Source organism: Argopecten irradians, chromosome 7 (assembly GCF_041381155.1).
Source record: "Argopecten irradians isolate NY chromosome 7, Ai_NY, whole genome shotgun sequence".
In the NCBI taxonomy this organism is placed as follows: domain Eukaryota; kingdom Metazoa; phylum Mollusca; class Bivalvia; order Pectinida; family Pectinidae; genus Argopecten; species Argopecten irradians.
Window position 1 is genome coordinate 10,585,345 of NC_091140.1, and position 16,613 is coordinate 10,601,957.

A 16,613-nucleotide genomic window follows, 5' to 3' on the forward strand; every position below is an offset into this window, starting at 1 on the left:
GGGTCCTATAGACTATATACATGTATGTAATTATTTTCCACATGTACATGTGTATATCTGGCAGGAAGTACATCTCAGTATAACAAATCGGTACTTTGTGTTAGTTTGAAATATAAGATATGACAATATCAGTACACATTTCCAAACTTTTCCAATACAAATCCCATTAAAATAGGGAACTTGTTTTTCTCACCTGACTCCCGCTGATTGGCTCATTTAATTGCGAGACCTTGGGCGTGTGTACAGACAGATTAATAGACGAAAAGAAGGATACGTGGTTATTAATATGCAGATGAATGCAATGTACAATCATCATTTTATTCGTCCGATCGTTTTTGATTTCGTTCGTTAATTGCTCTTTTTTCTTTTGTTCGTTCGCTCGTTATTCATTCATTTTTCAATCGACTTCAAAAAACAAAGCGAAAAGAAAGGGTATTAAAGTAAACGTCTGTTCGATAATATTACTTATATCATTACCTGGGTGGAAAACCCGTGTTTTGATCGCGATCAAATCTAGTTTCTGCTTATTATTAGGGTTTTCCATTTACGGATGGAAATCCCTATTGTTATTGTTCTGTTTTTAGGAATTTTCATTACGGATGGAAATCCTTTTTGTTATTGTTCTGTTTTTTCTTATTTTCCTTTTTCTTCTTATTTCCACAAATCTTGTTAGCAGAATATCTCACAAACGGACCAAGGTACGACGCTCAACTGTGGACACCGTATGTACGTCTATAGGTTCTTAAAGTCAGTCGCAATTTAACAGAGCAGATATAAATAATTTGATATCAAATGTCCGTGAGATTGCAAGTAAAAATGAGAAATCAAGGATTGACTTTGACAATTACCATGCTCTCAGCGACTGTGACTACCACAATCTTATAGGTCTGTCCAAAGAAGATTTTGATGATATGTAAACATCTGGACTCCTCAACAATGCGGACTTCGATAAAAACAGAACTATTCGGACATGTGAAGCCCTTCTCTTAGTAAAACTAAAATCTGAAATGTCTAATAGATTGTTGTCAACATTGTGTAACATCAGCAAAGCTGGTATACGGAGAGCAGTGCAGTCGACCAGAGTGGCGCTTTCCGAGAACTTCACATCGCACTATATTGGTTTTCAACACATCTCACGAGAGAAAGTAATTTCTGAACATACTCGTCCATTGGCTCAAGAACTGTTCGGGAGTATGGTATATCCCCCTGCAATACTAGTGCTTGACGGGACATATGTGTATATACAAAAAAGCAACAACTTTACATTTCAGAGAAAGAGTTACAGCATGTAACAAAGACCGTGCACTTGTGAAACCTATGGTTATATCCACAACAACAGTTTATATTGTCTCAGTAATGGGTCCATACTTTGCAGACACGAAAAACAATGATGCTGGAATTATGAAACATGCATTCCATACAAACAAAGAGGGAATTTCGTCATGGGTGAGCGATCAAGATGTTATGATTGTAGACAGAGGTTTTCGGGATGCTATTGAGGTGTTACAGGATTGGGGAATCAAGGTTGAAATGCCAGTGTTTCCGCCAAAGGGACGAAAGCAGCACACCACTGAAGAAGCCAATGCATCTCGTAAGGTGACTAAGATCCGTTGGATTGTCGAGTCTGTGAATGGCAGATAAAACAGTGGAAATATCTCAGCAATATTGTTCCAAACACTCAAATTCCATTCATAGGGGATTATGTTCGCCTTGTTCCTGCTCTCTGTAATAGATACAAAGTTCCTCTCACTACAGGAGAAAGCCAGCAGGGCCAAATATTGGCAGCTAAGATGAGAGTTTTGTCGCGACAGCAAATTCTTCTCCAAGAAAGAGTTGAACAGGAAAAGCTTGATAGGCGTCAGAGTCATGGAAGATGGACGCGAGTGATGCGGCAAAGATTTTCCCCATCTGACAGAGGATGATGTAAGGGACATAACTCTTGGAACATCTGGACGATAAAGGCGACTACCTGATCATGGTTGATGATGGAATAGAAAACATCACACGTGTGCAAATACAAAGCCGACATACATCAAGGAAACGTTACTTGGTATTTATAGAGTTTGATGAACTCCAGGTAAAGGCATGTTCTTGTCATTGTCACGCTGGAGCACAGGGACCCGGCACGAAAATTTTAACCAACAGTATACATATATATATTATAGTATCAAGGGTATGAACTCGGTGGTCGAGAACCCGGCACGAAAATTTTAACCAACAGTATACATATATATATTATAGTATCAAGGGTATGAACTCGGTGGTCGAGAAAAACGGACCTATTTTTAAAACCGTAATTATTTTAATAAATGGGCTCTATACACCATTGACATATATCTTACCTTAAAGAGAAATAATTTATCTTTCAATTGAATGCTTGATGAACAAAATTGGCCAAGCATTGAAGAAGTTATGGCTTGATGAATCGGGAAATTTACGAAAAATATGCTAGGTAGACATTTCCCTGTCCGGTCGAAATGTCGTCTCGCCTCTAATGGTACCTCAAAAACCAAGCCAAAATCACAAAATCTACGCTTGTGGTGGTAAACAGTACCCATAACTGTGTTCATCACAATCTCCTTTGGAGGTGTCATGACCGTACTTTGTAGAAACTCCATTTAAACATCGTGTAGCTCACTTACTTTAAACATCACCGCCATGTTCATTTGTTCTTCGAAACGCTTCTCGATTTTACCGACAAGCACAACATTACATAATTTGCATAATGTAGTCACGATATGTAAAATCGAGAAGCATTCCGAGAAGAAAAATAAACATGGCGGTGATGGTTAAAGTAAGTGAGCTACACGATGTTTAAATGGGGTTTCTACAAAGTACTTTGAAATATGACAACAATTATCGTAAGGACATCCTTGCTATATTATACTAATGACCACAGGGACTTGGCACGACTTTCAATTCAACGGTTAATATATGTTTGTTACTATCATGTACCTATATATATACTGATTGTTTGTTGGGCATTCATGCCAAGTCCATGTGGTCATTAGTATCATAAAGGTTATAAAATACTGGTTTTTAAGGCTTCTATTTCGATTGAAATGTTGATTAAGCAATGACAAATTCAAATCTAAATTAAGCCTGATCATTTTCAACAAATTCATCATTTGGATTATGCTTTGACCTTTTTATCAATCGGCAAAGGCGCTGTTGCCATGGACGAAAAGTGTGGTTGCTAAGATAATACAATGGTCGTCAAGGAGGTTATTTGATAAAACTTTGATTATATAGTATAAAAATTTAAAAATTCAAAACCTTTTCCATGACTGTAAAAGCGTTTATTTTTTAAACCTGTTAAAGCCTTAAAACTGGCCGAAATAAATCAAAATTGAAAAAAATGACTTTAAAAGGTTGCTAGGTTCGTTGCTAGGCAACATAGTTTCCCATAAGTTCCTAAAATAGTCTTATTTTAACTGTTCGATGTTTATGCATGTATGGTAAAAGTATAAAGGATATTTAAATTGAGACCGAAAATGATCCTTAGTGTACCTACTCCTTTGTTCATTTGTATGACATTGACCTTCATTCAAGGCCACTGGAGTCAAATAGGCTAAAAAATAATTTGTTCGTGTGTTTGTCTGTCTGACCTTATGAAATCATAGCTGAAAGTATGTTCGTTTAATATGCATTGCCTGTCCTGTATGTTCGTAAGTATATGTGCATAGACAAATGATACCCATGGACAGCTGATAGATATAACGTCTGTTACAGTAACCCGTCGTTCATCATCGTATAGTAGCTAATCAGTTTGAATAAAATTACGAAAAGACAAGATTTCGTAATATTGAACAAACAGTTCCAAAATACGCTATGTGCAATATACTGTGTCGCAGAACTGATTTTAGTAGGTCATGCCATCATACGATAACAACGTTATTTATCAAAAGTTACAGTTTTTGTCACTCACATTTCACCGTGGCACACCAGGTTCGGATACTCCACCATGAATATCTACGGGAAAGCAGCATCATCGTTCCATTTCAAACAAAATATTTTTTCTAGCTGTTTCCTTTCTTGTTTATTCTTCATTTAAGCTCTGTCTAATCTTAAATACCCATGGTAAAGAATGTAAGCCCAATTTTATTTTGTGTGCGGGATGTTGTGTATGTAGTTGCATGAAAGTGGTGAGATTACATTTTGTGGCCAAAGGGAGATAATCTTAACTCCTATTGTACGAGTTATTCCCCATTGGTTGAATATCTTCATAAGAGAAGAAGAATGAACGTGGACTTGAAACCAACCAGATGTGTTAGAGCGAGTTCCCTAACCCAACATGTCGTCCATGACACATCTGCAGTTTGGTTAAAGACCTTAAGTCATACAAGCAGATCAAAAGGTGCCTAAGAGGCGGGGCAAACGAGTAAAACTAAAATTCAGATTTTAAAAATTATTCTCAAGACCTTATTATTACTTAAATCAATACCTGGGTGGAAATCCCATGTTTTGATCGCGATCAAATCTAGTTATTAGGGATTTCCATTCAGGATAGAAATCCCTATTATTTTTGTTCTGTTTTTTACTAATTAGGGATTTCCATTTACGGTTATGTTTTTTCTTATTATTAGGGATTTCCATTTACGGATGGAAATCCCTATTGTTATTGTTATTTTTTTTCTTATTATTTTTTTTTCTTCTTATTTCCACAAATGTGCGTTGGATTTTTTACAAAAAATGTTCAAGGTCAAGGTCACAGACGTAAAAAACAACTTTTTTTCGACCAAATTTTAAACGTTCATTACTTCATAACCGTACGCTGTTTAACGTGTGCATTTCGTTATTTAGGTAGATCGCGATATTGAACATTTTTTTCTTACTACATGTTATCAGAGATTATGTCTAGGTCAAGAGTTCGCTAGAGGGTCAAATGAGGTCAAACAAAGGTCAAAAATGAACTTTACCATAGAAATGTTTCGAAAGGCACATATGAAAGAACATGCTCTCAAGCACATACAATGACCAATTTCATGGTTATATTACACAAATCAAAGGCGATATTGTCTACATATTCTTTTGTAGAAATATTCCGAGAATATGGAGATGTTTAAAAGGTCTTCATTATCCATTGTTCCAATATACTAAACCATAGTTCTATGATCGTTTTTATGGAAGGGTTTACAAAAGCGGTCAAAATATTTATACATGGAATGACAATTCTAATGAATCTACAAAAATTATATGTATATCATGTTTTGCAAACGTTTACTAGGCGCACTATGAAACGTGATATATATCCCCTGTTTAAGTAAATTGAGTATTGAATAAACTAAAACCTGGTACAAACTCAAAATTGCATTTTTAAATCGTGTTGTCAACTACGGGACTGTTAAAACAAATTGATTTATGAGTGAATTGTATGGAATAGATTTAGATTACCTTTGGATAAAATACACTGTAGATCGCATTTTTTATGGTATAACCTAGCAAAACTTAATGGATATGTATTGACAAGATTTTATTGAACATAAAGAGTACGAACATCTTCAAACGATCCTTTTACTCATGTCTTGAATACGAGTTTTGTTTACAATATTATTTACCAAAACCAAAATTGAAAGATAACGTTTTGAAAATGCTAATCTCTGCGCACAATCTTATCTAGAAAACGGTTGTTACCATAGTATATATCATCATTATTAAAGATGCTCCACCGCCGACAAATTGTATTTTTTCTCTATCAAAAACAAGAGCAGGCGATCAAGGATTTATCTTCAGTTACAAAAGTTACTTACTTTACACCATTACCACCATTGAAAAGTTTGAGCTTCTAATTTTACTTCAAGTTAAAGATACGAAAAATAATTAATTGCATCCCGAAAAAATTCAGTGGCACTATATCCTATATGGAATGAAGTACCGATTGTGCATACACCAAAGGCGAAATAAATTATTTTATATATTATTTTTGTGTTAATTAGGCATAAATATACACGATTAAACACCAATTATTGTTCAAATGATGAATATCATTTATGCTCTGTCGGCGGTGGAGCATCTTTAAGATATATGTTTTTCGTAATCTATACGATGCTGTAAATGTAATTCCTATGTTAATCTGATATCCGTAAAATTTCATCAAAAAAACTTGTTTCGCATATCAAGTACATGTACGTATCAATTAATATAACTTTTTAACCAAGGATTTATACGTCCTTGTTTTTAACGTAAAAGAATTTGAGAATAATGCAAAATGCAATAAAGTCGCTTATGCAAAAAGATCTTTATCAATTAATACCATATGTATACCAAGGATTTATACGTGATATCTAAGACCTTGGTTATATTCTTCCGAATGTAGTACCGTCGATATTTATGTTTGTGATGTATCACTAGGGTAAGTTAAAACAGACCCTAGTGTCCATGGTATAAATATGTATATCCAGTTGATGAGTCAACATACAATGTACTCCAATCTCCTTGTATTTGTTCCGGTTTAAACCGAAAACCGAGTATGAGACACGAAAAAAATGATTGTCACAATCATATATTTATTTCATATTAAGCTTTTACCAATAATTTATAAATCCTTGCTTTCACTTACGTGTGAAGAAATATACACGTACTCCTTTAAAATAAAATAAATAAATGATTATCATTGCTATTCTACGTACAAGTATAATTATGATTTATTTCTATATTGTGTTTATTAATTTATTTTAATGCATTCACGTACGTGTAAGGCAATTTACAATAACGATAATCGACGCGAATACCAAAGTCACGGATTTATAAGCGGGACATCTCTCATATATTAGTTCTTGTACTTGTATCCGCATTTGATTGGTAGATGTCTGTCGTTAACCTGTCAGTCATGCTGTATAGGCAGTTGATTGGTCGATCGATGCGAGAGCGTACGTAATGGTAATTTCGTCACATTTGAGTGGGCTCGCCCTGAACAGGGACCAAGATTTCTTGGCCCTGAAATATACTGTATTGTAATATTGGCCTGATCTCCACTTTCTCACATTTAAGAAAAAAGTGAAAACAACAGTAACATATTGGTTTACCTACACGTCCATCTAAGCTACATGTAGCCTGTTAAAAATGGAAAAATTGCTAAAAATAATAAAAATTGATTTGTAACCAAACACCTGTGCCTTGATCAATCAAATTCCCGAGTAGTGTCCGTCTTTAATTCAAGGTACCTTCACGATAAATCGTTCAGTGTCAGTCTTAATACAGGTACAATATATGGGTAAAAATATCAGTACATGATTGGAAGTATAGCTTTTTTCTGCCAGACAGAATTACATTCTGATTTAGATATGTTTTCTTGAAATGTTGGTTACAAGTGGTCTTTGGTTTTGCGAACAAAGAAGAGCTCGGCGTATTGGCCTCAGATTTGTCTTTATAAAGCGTGTAGTCGGTCAACTCAAGTCACGGGTATTTATTCAAGTTTTCTAAGATAATGCACATTTTAATTGAGCCAATTTATAAATGATTTATTAAAATGGCGCCGGACATCTTTGTCAATTCAATTTGGTAATTACATCAACGTGTCAAAAGTGGCAGACCTTACCTGGCAGTAATCAGCGGATGTTCATAGTAATTATGTCTTTATCGTCAACAGATTAAATAATTATCGTATTTGCCTCACATCCGCAAAACTGTATTACTTTATTTACCAAAAATATATTATTTTACATCAATGGGTGTGATGGTACGGTATGTGGGCCTAGTAATACAAAACAACCAAAACGAAGACAAAAATGATTGTAAAATGTGTGCATTCCCAAATATTAGATCCCGTGTGTGATTAATCTGATCTGCTTCTAGAATGAAGAGTTTGAAATTAACTTACCTGTTTTCCCCATCAGTATGTTCTGTCTATAGATTCATTGGGTATACATGTAGCCAAGGATTTATAAGTGAGAAGGATTCGTGACTGTCTCTTTACATTACTAAACACCACGCGAGACGCAAATGAACCGGGAATAAAAACCGTTTTTCTCAACAAATACTTGTCTTATCGAGTCAAACGAAACACCATTGTAAAGTTTATTAAATTTCACGACGTATATTACTTGCTTTAAAGACGGAATATTTAGAGGATGTGTCTTAAATTTTCGTTAAAAAAGATCGACAGTTCATGAAATGACGGCCCCGCTTCAGAAAGTAAGACGGTAACCATCGCACCCGCAAGCTACATCAAAGGCTGCGCCGGCGGATATCAAAGGAAAATCAGTCGTCGCCCAACGTCACGGTCAGTGCACAAACACAAAAGCGCCTGCCTTGGACTTCCCCAAAACGCAGTGTGACTTATCCTTCTCATATACGTCCTTGATGTAGCTGAGTAATGATATGAAGTGCATAATGAAATTAACGGAAATAAATAAAACAAGAAATTATTCCGTGTTGAAAGTACTAAAACAGATTGACGATTAAAATATTTCTGACAACATGAATTTAGACACTCCACAAAATTTAAATGCTATCATTACATATCAGTGAAATGCGTTCAAGCGTCCGGAATTGCCTTTCGGATCGTTCAAACCACAAATCACGTGAATAGTTTCAACCAGTCGTACGCGCGTTTACCGGCTCGGGAATAGCGTCAGTCAAACTGTGGGCGGAGTTTAGTAACAGCGATAATCTAACTGAGGGCGGAGTTTACCTGTTATATAGCTGTTACACATTCAAAAACTTTCGTAATTTCAATCATTAATACCGCAACAATTTGGCATACAAAATCGTAAAATAAAAACAGCATTACGTGTATGTATATAGTCATGACCTACAGGTACATAGCCATAGTCACAGGTTAAAGTGAGTGGAAATTTGGTATTTGGCATTTGAACTTAATAATACTATTTTATTTGAAATCACATGAGCTAGAGAGTCGTTACTTTATACATGTACATGTATATTCCAAACGTCAAATTATGCTTTCTTGAACTACAATAGAGGGTTTTTAGACACAACTTATCATAGGTTTGAATAGAAATCTACATATTTATAAGCATACTTTTAAACATTACGATTCAAACAACTAACAATTAGACGTGGGATGTCTGCTTCCGGATGAAACATTTAGGGTTACCCAACCGACCCTAATTTTTTACCCCCGACCCTGATTTTTTTTCTGTACCTAAAGGGATACTCCAATTAATAGTTTTACTCTAGGCCAATCTAATCTGTTAATACCTTCTTCATTAGTCAAATCTCCAATTATTCATTGTTAAATAAAGAGTGAAGAGTAAAAGACACTAATGTTTAATCATTTTATTGATAAATAGGAGCCATATATCTGTTTAGTAAACAGCTCGCTATTGCATCTGAACTTGACAAAAAAGTATATAAATGTATATAAAAATTTAAAAAAAAATCGCTACCTACCGACCCTATTGTTTTGCCAATGTAACGCTAAACAAATATTTTTTTGAGTTTATATATACAGCTACAATCGTGTATGTTCCAGGGAACGTTTTACGAAGCTATCAAGATATAGTGTTGTTGTCTTTCTATGGTTATATGGTACTATTGAATTAAAAAAACATGTTTGAAACCTTTTATCTCCAAGTGTATGCTAACAAATCTTTGGTACAAAGGTGTGACCAAGTCAAATCAGTAGATTTCTTTGAAGTCAACATTGTTTGCGCTACACTACATGGAGTCTAACCAATCGAGGTAACTTCCCAGAGATTTCATTGGCTGTCGTAACAGAATGTTACAACATTTGAGGGAGGAGTCTAATCCGGACGCTTGAACGCAGTTCACTGTATCTGCAGCTTTTGTGTGATTTCAATGTTGATCTAATGCTGATGGCTATACCACCCAAGATTACATTATAAAGAATAAAAATGAAAAATATGAATCGTTTTTTGATCAAGGATTTGCAAGTTCTTGGTATGATTGAATATTAAATCTCTACAATTAATATTAATGTCAAACTATATGTTCAAACAGAGATTAAGTCCCTGCTTTAAATATCGCCAAAGACAAGAACGTAGATGACTTATAAACATGTGCATGAAATAAACTCATCAAAGTATATTTTGAGGTTAACATGATCTGTAACCCCATCCATGCGCCGTCCCCAGCTAAAATAGCAATCCCCCTCCCCCGCCCCGATCACGTCCCTAACGTAGCGCATGGACGAGAAGAATAAATTTTCACGCCGCAAGCGCTTCTTTGTTTGTTCATTGGGCGTCCCGTTGGTAGACGACGGTTTTCCTTTGATATCCGCCGATGCAACCTTTGATATAACTTCCGCGGCGTATCTAGGATTGGAAAGGCATGAGGGTCAAAATCGGCAGCTTCAGTACCGAGATACCGCCTCTGAAGTGCTCGAATTTTAAGGAATCGGTCGCTCACGCTGATTTGGGGAATAACAGATTTGACGTCATAAGTACAACTATACACAAAAGGGGGTGATGTAGGACTACGTGAATTTTACAAATATTTGAACAGTTATGATGACGATATGATTATATGAATAAGTATAATATATTGTGAATATTTTGACACGTGTGCTAATCAACAAAGTGTGACAGGTCACAATTAGCCCTCATTAGCCGGGGTTGACCACGCGTTTTAGTAACCACAGTATACATGTACATGTATAGAGATTACAAAGCAGCACGACATCGGCTTTTTGGAGTGATTCTGATGTTCAATTTAATTTGTTTATTTCCACAAGCCGTGCGGCTTATAAGACACAAAGTACAATTTTAATACATATTAAATAATTTAAATATATGTACAGGAGAGTGATTGTATACCATAAAACACAAACATTACCGCACAATTATTATGAATCAGATACTATACAGTAACGGTTTATAAGAGACTGAGAACGTTTCTGAAATGCAAGTTTTAAGAATTTTCCGAGATTATTTAATCTTTGACATTATTAACACTGAGTAATTGAACAAGTTTGAACACACTTGGATGATAAAAATAATAAGGTTTCAGATATCTAACTCATAATTGGGTATAAAAAGGACATTTAAGGACGAAGTGAAACTCATCTTCTATATCATTGGTATAAGACATCTTTCATTTTGCCCGACACGGAGTACGGACACCGACACGGACTTCCAAAATTCGACGGTTGTCTCAAAAAACACTTTTTCATGTTCATTCCATGTTTATCCGAACATATATGTATTTAGAATAGAATAACGATTATAATGTAATTCAGATAACTCAACCAGGTACCAATTTAACATAAATTTCCGCGATTTTACTTACTTTTACCATTAAAAAATCGAGTTGTGGCGCATCGATATCTCTCCAATAATTCAGTTTGGCCAATGACTGTGCCGCTTTTAAAGTTCCCCGCGTAAATGTTCTGAAAAGTCATAATACCAGAGATTTAATTATATTTAAATCTCTGATAATACTTGACGTACAATTCTTTCGGTCAATAGAAAAATATTTTCCATGATTTAACAAATAGAAATGAGTGTAACATATGAAATTAATATATAAGGAAATGAAAAAAAACCCACACAAATACGTAGCTACATGTATCTATCCATAATGCAGTGCGTAACTCGTCCAATCGTCTAAATGAAATGTGCGCACGTGGTAATCTTTTCATTCTTTAAAGGGACAATTCACTCACGCTAGTTCTTTCACATAACCAAGAAGCAAAATATGGCATAAATGTATTGTTCTACATTTCTAATGAAACATATAACATAAGATATTGACAAATTCCATGTCATTGTTTAGTATTTTAATTGATACCGTTGTAATTACAAATCGTTGATCAATACGATTAAGCAGGTACAATATGTACGCTGTACCAATATCCGAGCCAAAGTCACGCACGTTAAACAATTGAACTACATAACCACTGTGGAGGTGATATAATGATTTTTTAGGCAAGAAAATTCACCTAATAAGGTAAACACACTTCTGTCAGAGCGATTTGAGCTGTTCTAGACGAAAGTAGCATTACTCTACGAGCAAGGGACCGGGTTCGGCATACAAGATATTCGACCACAATGTGTAATGGCGGACAGCGAGTGAGTTTGAACATTTCACACGCATTTCACCACCATGGGATTTTCTGACATACCACAGTAAAACCGACTGATCTAATTTCCATTAGAACTGGGGGTTTTCCGATATATATACAAATTTTAATGTTCTTGTAGAATGAATTGTCCCTTTAAAAGCAGTCTATAAAATAAAAGCACACGTGTTATGTGTTCAATTATTTCTTTTAATTTCGGGTAAGCCACTGATCAATTTCTCCTTTGAAGTGTATCTAAACCAAACGAATAAGATATATCAGAAAATTGTTACCGGCCATGCACTGTCACTATTGATACACAGGCTTTCGACTCTGTAGATATAGGGACACCTCTATATGTGTAATACTGGGTACACATATAGAGGTCGTCCGTATATCAAGTCAAAAGCCTGTGTATCAAATGAAAACTATACGTTATCGGTCTGGATATGCACCCAAGCATGACACAGGTAGGTCAGCTTTCACGTGCATAGAGACAGGACAGTGCTGTAACAGACGACTATTTTGAGGTGCGAAATAAGCATATCGTATCAAAAATGTATATTGAATAAACTTCAACAATGAACACAATTAACAAATTTGAAAGTAATCACACATTTAAAGTCATATAGAAGTTGCGAGCAGTATTCAATTTATTTCAAAATATTGAGACCGTACATATTTGTATATATCGTCTACGTCTTGAAAGGTATCAACAAAAAAGTACCGATTCATACCTGAAGTATGTTTTAAAGACACGAAATTTGATTGCATCCCCTGATTTTAAGCAGAGCTAATCATGTATATACAGTTGGTAGTAGACTAAAGGTTACACCCTTGTGCACACGGAGTGCACTACGTTTAGACTACAGGTAGACACGAAGTGCACTACGTTTAGACTACAGGTAGACACGAAGTGCACTACGTATGGTGTCCAGATACATTCAGACCTAGACAGACAAGGTGATGTGTTACAGCTAGGGATCGGGGAAGAATACATCTTTCACTTTGAAATCATACATAATTATAATTTTTAATGTGCATTTGTTAATTATAACATCTACAATTTAGTGTACATTATATATAACAATATACGCTATTTTTCTTAGTAAATACATCTCTGTACATAAATAAGACCTTTTCACTGCAAAAGTAAAAAAGATTAATTTATATTCATTAAGTATATGTGGCTTTCTGTTTAATTTTATATTAGTTTCCATTTCATATCTAGAATATATTACGTTTTCAAAAGTCAATATTTTATGGATAAATTGAATTAAATATATATATATATCATTTACATGAAATACAAGCATTTTCACCAGTCAAAAATAACTTTGAATTGCAGCAAAAACCAGTCCTGGTGTGACACTTTTAATTTTATAATAAGCTATCATTAATACAATCATATACCTTGTAATACATAGCTTTTAAATAAAAAGATTTGATTCATATCAATCAGTTATCTAGCGATACCCTTGCAAATCGTCTTTCATTAAAATATATACATTTGTATATTATTTTTCTTTGCTGTTTTAAGTTCTAAATGTAGTGTACGTAAAAATAGCTTAATTATGCCTTATTAAAACTGATTGCTTATAAAAGATAATGCAGAATTAAATCCATTTCAAACTATGTGACGTCTTCCACTTATTGCAGGCTAGTACCCAATTCAGCTTGTTTTTATTTTTTTATTACCGGTAAACACAATATGTTGATGATCCCAACCCCGCAAGTTATCTTGACCGTATATTGCGTCATGGTCCAATAATTATAACTTGTCAAACAATTCGGCTCATCGTTTTGAAACAAAGCACATATACAAACACAATACACAGAATACACACTTGCATCCATGCAACACACACTCACTCTCACCATACATACATGTACACTGACACACAACAACCCTCTTAAACATACAGGTAAGCCACAGTATCCAGCTAACAGGTACCTCAAGGTGACCATCGATAGATGGCCAGAGGGCAGAATGGTTGCCTTCTGTATTTCACGGCTTTACGAGAATGAGACGATACCTTTGTAGGAAGTAAACAAATACTTTGCCGTTTAAAATATTATATACATGTAGGTATATGAATTTGAAACACATAAATACCATTCTTATTAGATACATGTACATGCATGTTGGGAGCCTGAGTAAACATGTACACCGTATCCTGTTGCTTATTATACGTATTTGTGTGATGTACACCGTATCCTGTTGCTTATTATACGTATTTGTGTGATGAGTACAATGTATATATACGTAGAGAGGCTACCACCTAAGTACAGCATGCTATAAATGGACCTCCTGGGGTCGGGATAAGGTACATTACTTATACAGGTGTTGTTAGTCTGTGATACATATTTATCAACAATAGGTAGGTGTTGTTTTAGAAAACAATAGGAAGGCAATTATATACTGTTTCATATAAGTCTTACCTGTAGATTTACCTGAGATTCACCTGTGGTGCTCAACAAAATATGAAGTGTATGCATAAGGGACTATACTTCTACTTATTAATGAAAGGACAACAAATTCATACATACATATAGCTCTACATTACAGCACTAAAAAAAAGTAAAAACTTCTTAAACTAGAACGGCGAAATTGGAGACAGGTAAGATGTTGTTGTCTCATCCCAGGTGAAGAAGAGTGGATGCAGCATCAGCGTAGTCCATTAAGTCCATAGCTCCAGTTTCCAGCCTCTGTTTCAGAACAGTCAATCTGGAGTCAATTCTTCGGTACTTCCTGGAGCGTGGTCGTTGACTTCCCCCGGCCCTCTTCTGGATGTTGGAGATCTCGTTAGAAGCCTCAGTGTCTTTGAAAACCTGGATGATTGTGTAGAGGTTTGGATGGGCGTGCTGGACCTTCTTCTTCAGTTTGGCGTGCCATGACTCCAGATGGTTCGTGGTGCGTGGTCCCTCTGTTGTGTAGTGGTTCCACATGGTAGTGTCGCCCTCAATCCATTGGTTGACTACGTAGTCTGTCAAGGGTGTGGTGTCGTTCGGTAGCTCAGCATCTTCGAGGTCATCTAAGGCATTGAACCAAACATCTTCAACTCGTTCCTGGGGTATCAATGGAAGGACTGCTGCTCGTCGCACTAACTTCCGGATGTCATCATTCTCCCTGTAGGCTGTCTGGAGTCCTGTCTGTTGTACCTTACGCCAGATGCACTGCGTGTAGTGGAAAAAGCATCCCTTCATGGAGACTCCAGGGAAGACGTGGCGCATCGCGTTGTGGAGGGCAATCTCAAAGTCCGCAAAAACTGTGGTTGGAGACAGTTGGAGCTGGCAGTCATGCATCGCAGTTTTCAACAAGCTGAGGAAACGGATGTATATATACCCTGGCTCTTTCCTGGTAAACAAGGCGTATACCAATGGGGTCATGGCTCCATCAACCTCCGCATGTATTGTGTATATCTGATGAAATAGGGTAGGGCAGGTGTACAATGTCCCATCGCAGAAGACCGTATCAGCAGCAGCAAGATTTGTCAGGTTTCCAAATGTGGCGAAGGCTAAGATGCGTGCATCGTCTCCATCATCAAATAACAGGAAGCGCTCTCCGGTCACAGTCTCCGTCCATCGTCCATCGAGGTCGATCTCAGCTCTGGTCTTTAGAAGTCTAGGAGTCTGTTTCCTTCTTGCTCTGTATAAAGCTGATCTGGCCGAGTTGAAAGTAGGGATCTGCTGCACAACGGCTCTGGCCTCGTCGTCCCAATCACTATCACGCAGCTTGGTTACTTCCTCCTGGTATATGGATGGAATTGGTCTGACTTCTCGCTGACTTTTTGTCTTGACATATGACATGATTTCCTTGGCGACGATAGAAGCATGGTTGGCAGGGTGACTGTGTGGATGTCGTCCAAATCCCACGAGAATCCGGTTCCGCGTGTTTACAGTGGCTGGGCAAGTGGAGACGGTACAACGCCAGTAGGTCCTGAAAATGAAAATTATTTGACTCATTATTTACCCGGATAAAAATTAATAATTAACTACATAATGTTTTCATCTTTTTTGTATTTATGATATATAGATCTAATCATCATCAAATATTAATTAAAATCATGTATAACCAATAAATATATACTATGCGACTATATATATATCATTCATGTATGATAACAAACAAGATAGCTAATAAAATAATTAAACTAATCAAAAGTTACCTTTCTCCACGCGTAAATTTAATTCTATAAAGATGACCATCATGTGCTAAGTTCTGACCACCTAGTCTGTTATCAACAAACTTCAGATTGATCTGAGCATTAGCCATGTTACAAGAGAGAAATATGTGTGATAAAAATCAGATCAGAATTAAATGCAATCAATATAGAGAGCAAAAACCTGAATGATGATGATTTTGGGATTTATCTTAGCTTTATATAACACTTTTGATGAAGGACAAGCTCTATATCGATGGTAACCTGTATACAGGCCATGCTACCACACGGAATGTGAAAAGCCCACAGAAAGGACGAGCTGGGAAAAAATAGGAACACGCAGAGATTGGGCACAATAAGAGACATTTAAAGATAATCTCATGGAACATTAATGGTGGTCTCAATAATAAATTAGATGAAAAAGCTTTTACTAATTATATAAGAACATACGATATTGTATTTTTGAC

General features: G+C 35.9%; 1 protein-coding gene and 1 pseudogene across 1 annotated transcript; one reads left to right on the plus strand and one right to left on the minus strand.

The window, feature by feature from the left end:
- The first annotated feature begins 286 nt into the window (after positions 1-286).
- LOC138326900 (uncharacterized) lies at positions 287-2,179 on the plus strand (annotated as a pseudogene).
- Positions 2,180-14,620: 12,441 nt separating this feature from the next.
- Positions 14,621-16,259, minus strand: LOC138326901 (uncharacterized). The gene is made up of 2 exons (XM_069272881.1): positions 16,153-16,259; positions 14,621-15,923 (listed from the first exon to the last, which is right to left on the minus strand). Exons 1-2 carry the CDS (start codon positions 16,257-16,259, stop codon positions 14,621-14,623), a joined length of 1,410 nt encoding a protein of 469 aa, XP_069128982.1.
- Between the last annotated feature and the right edge of the window lie 354 nt (positions 16,260-16,613).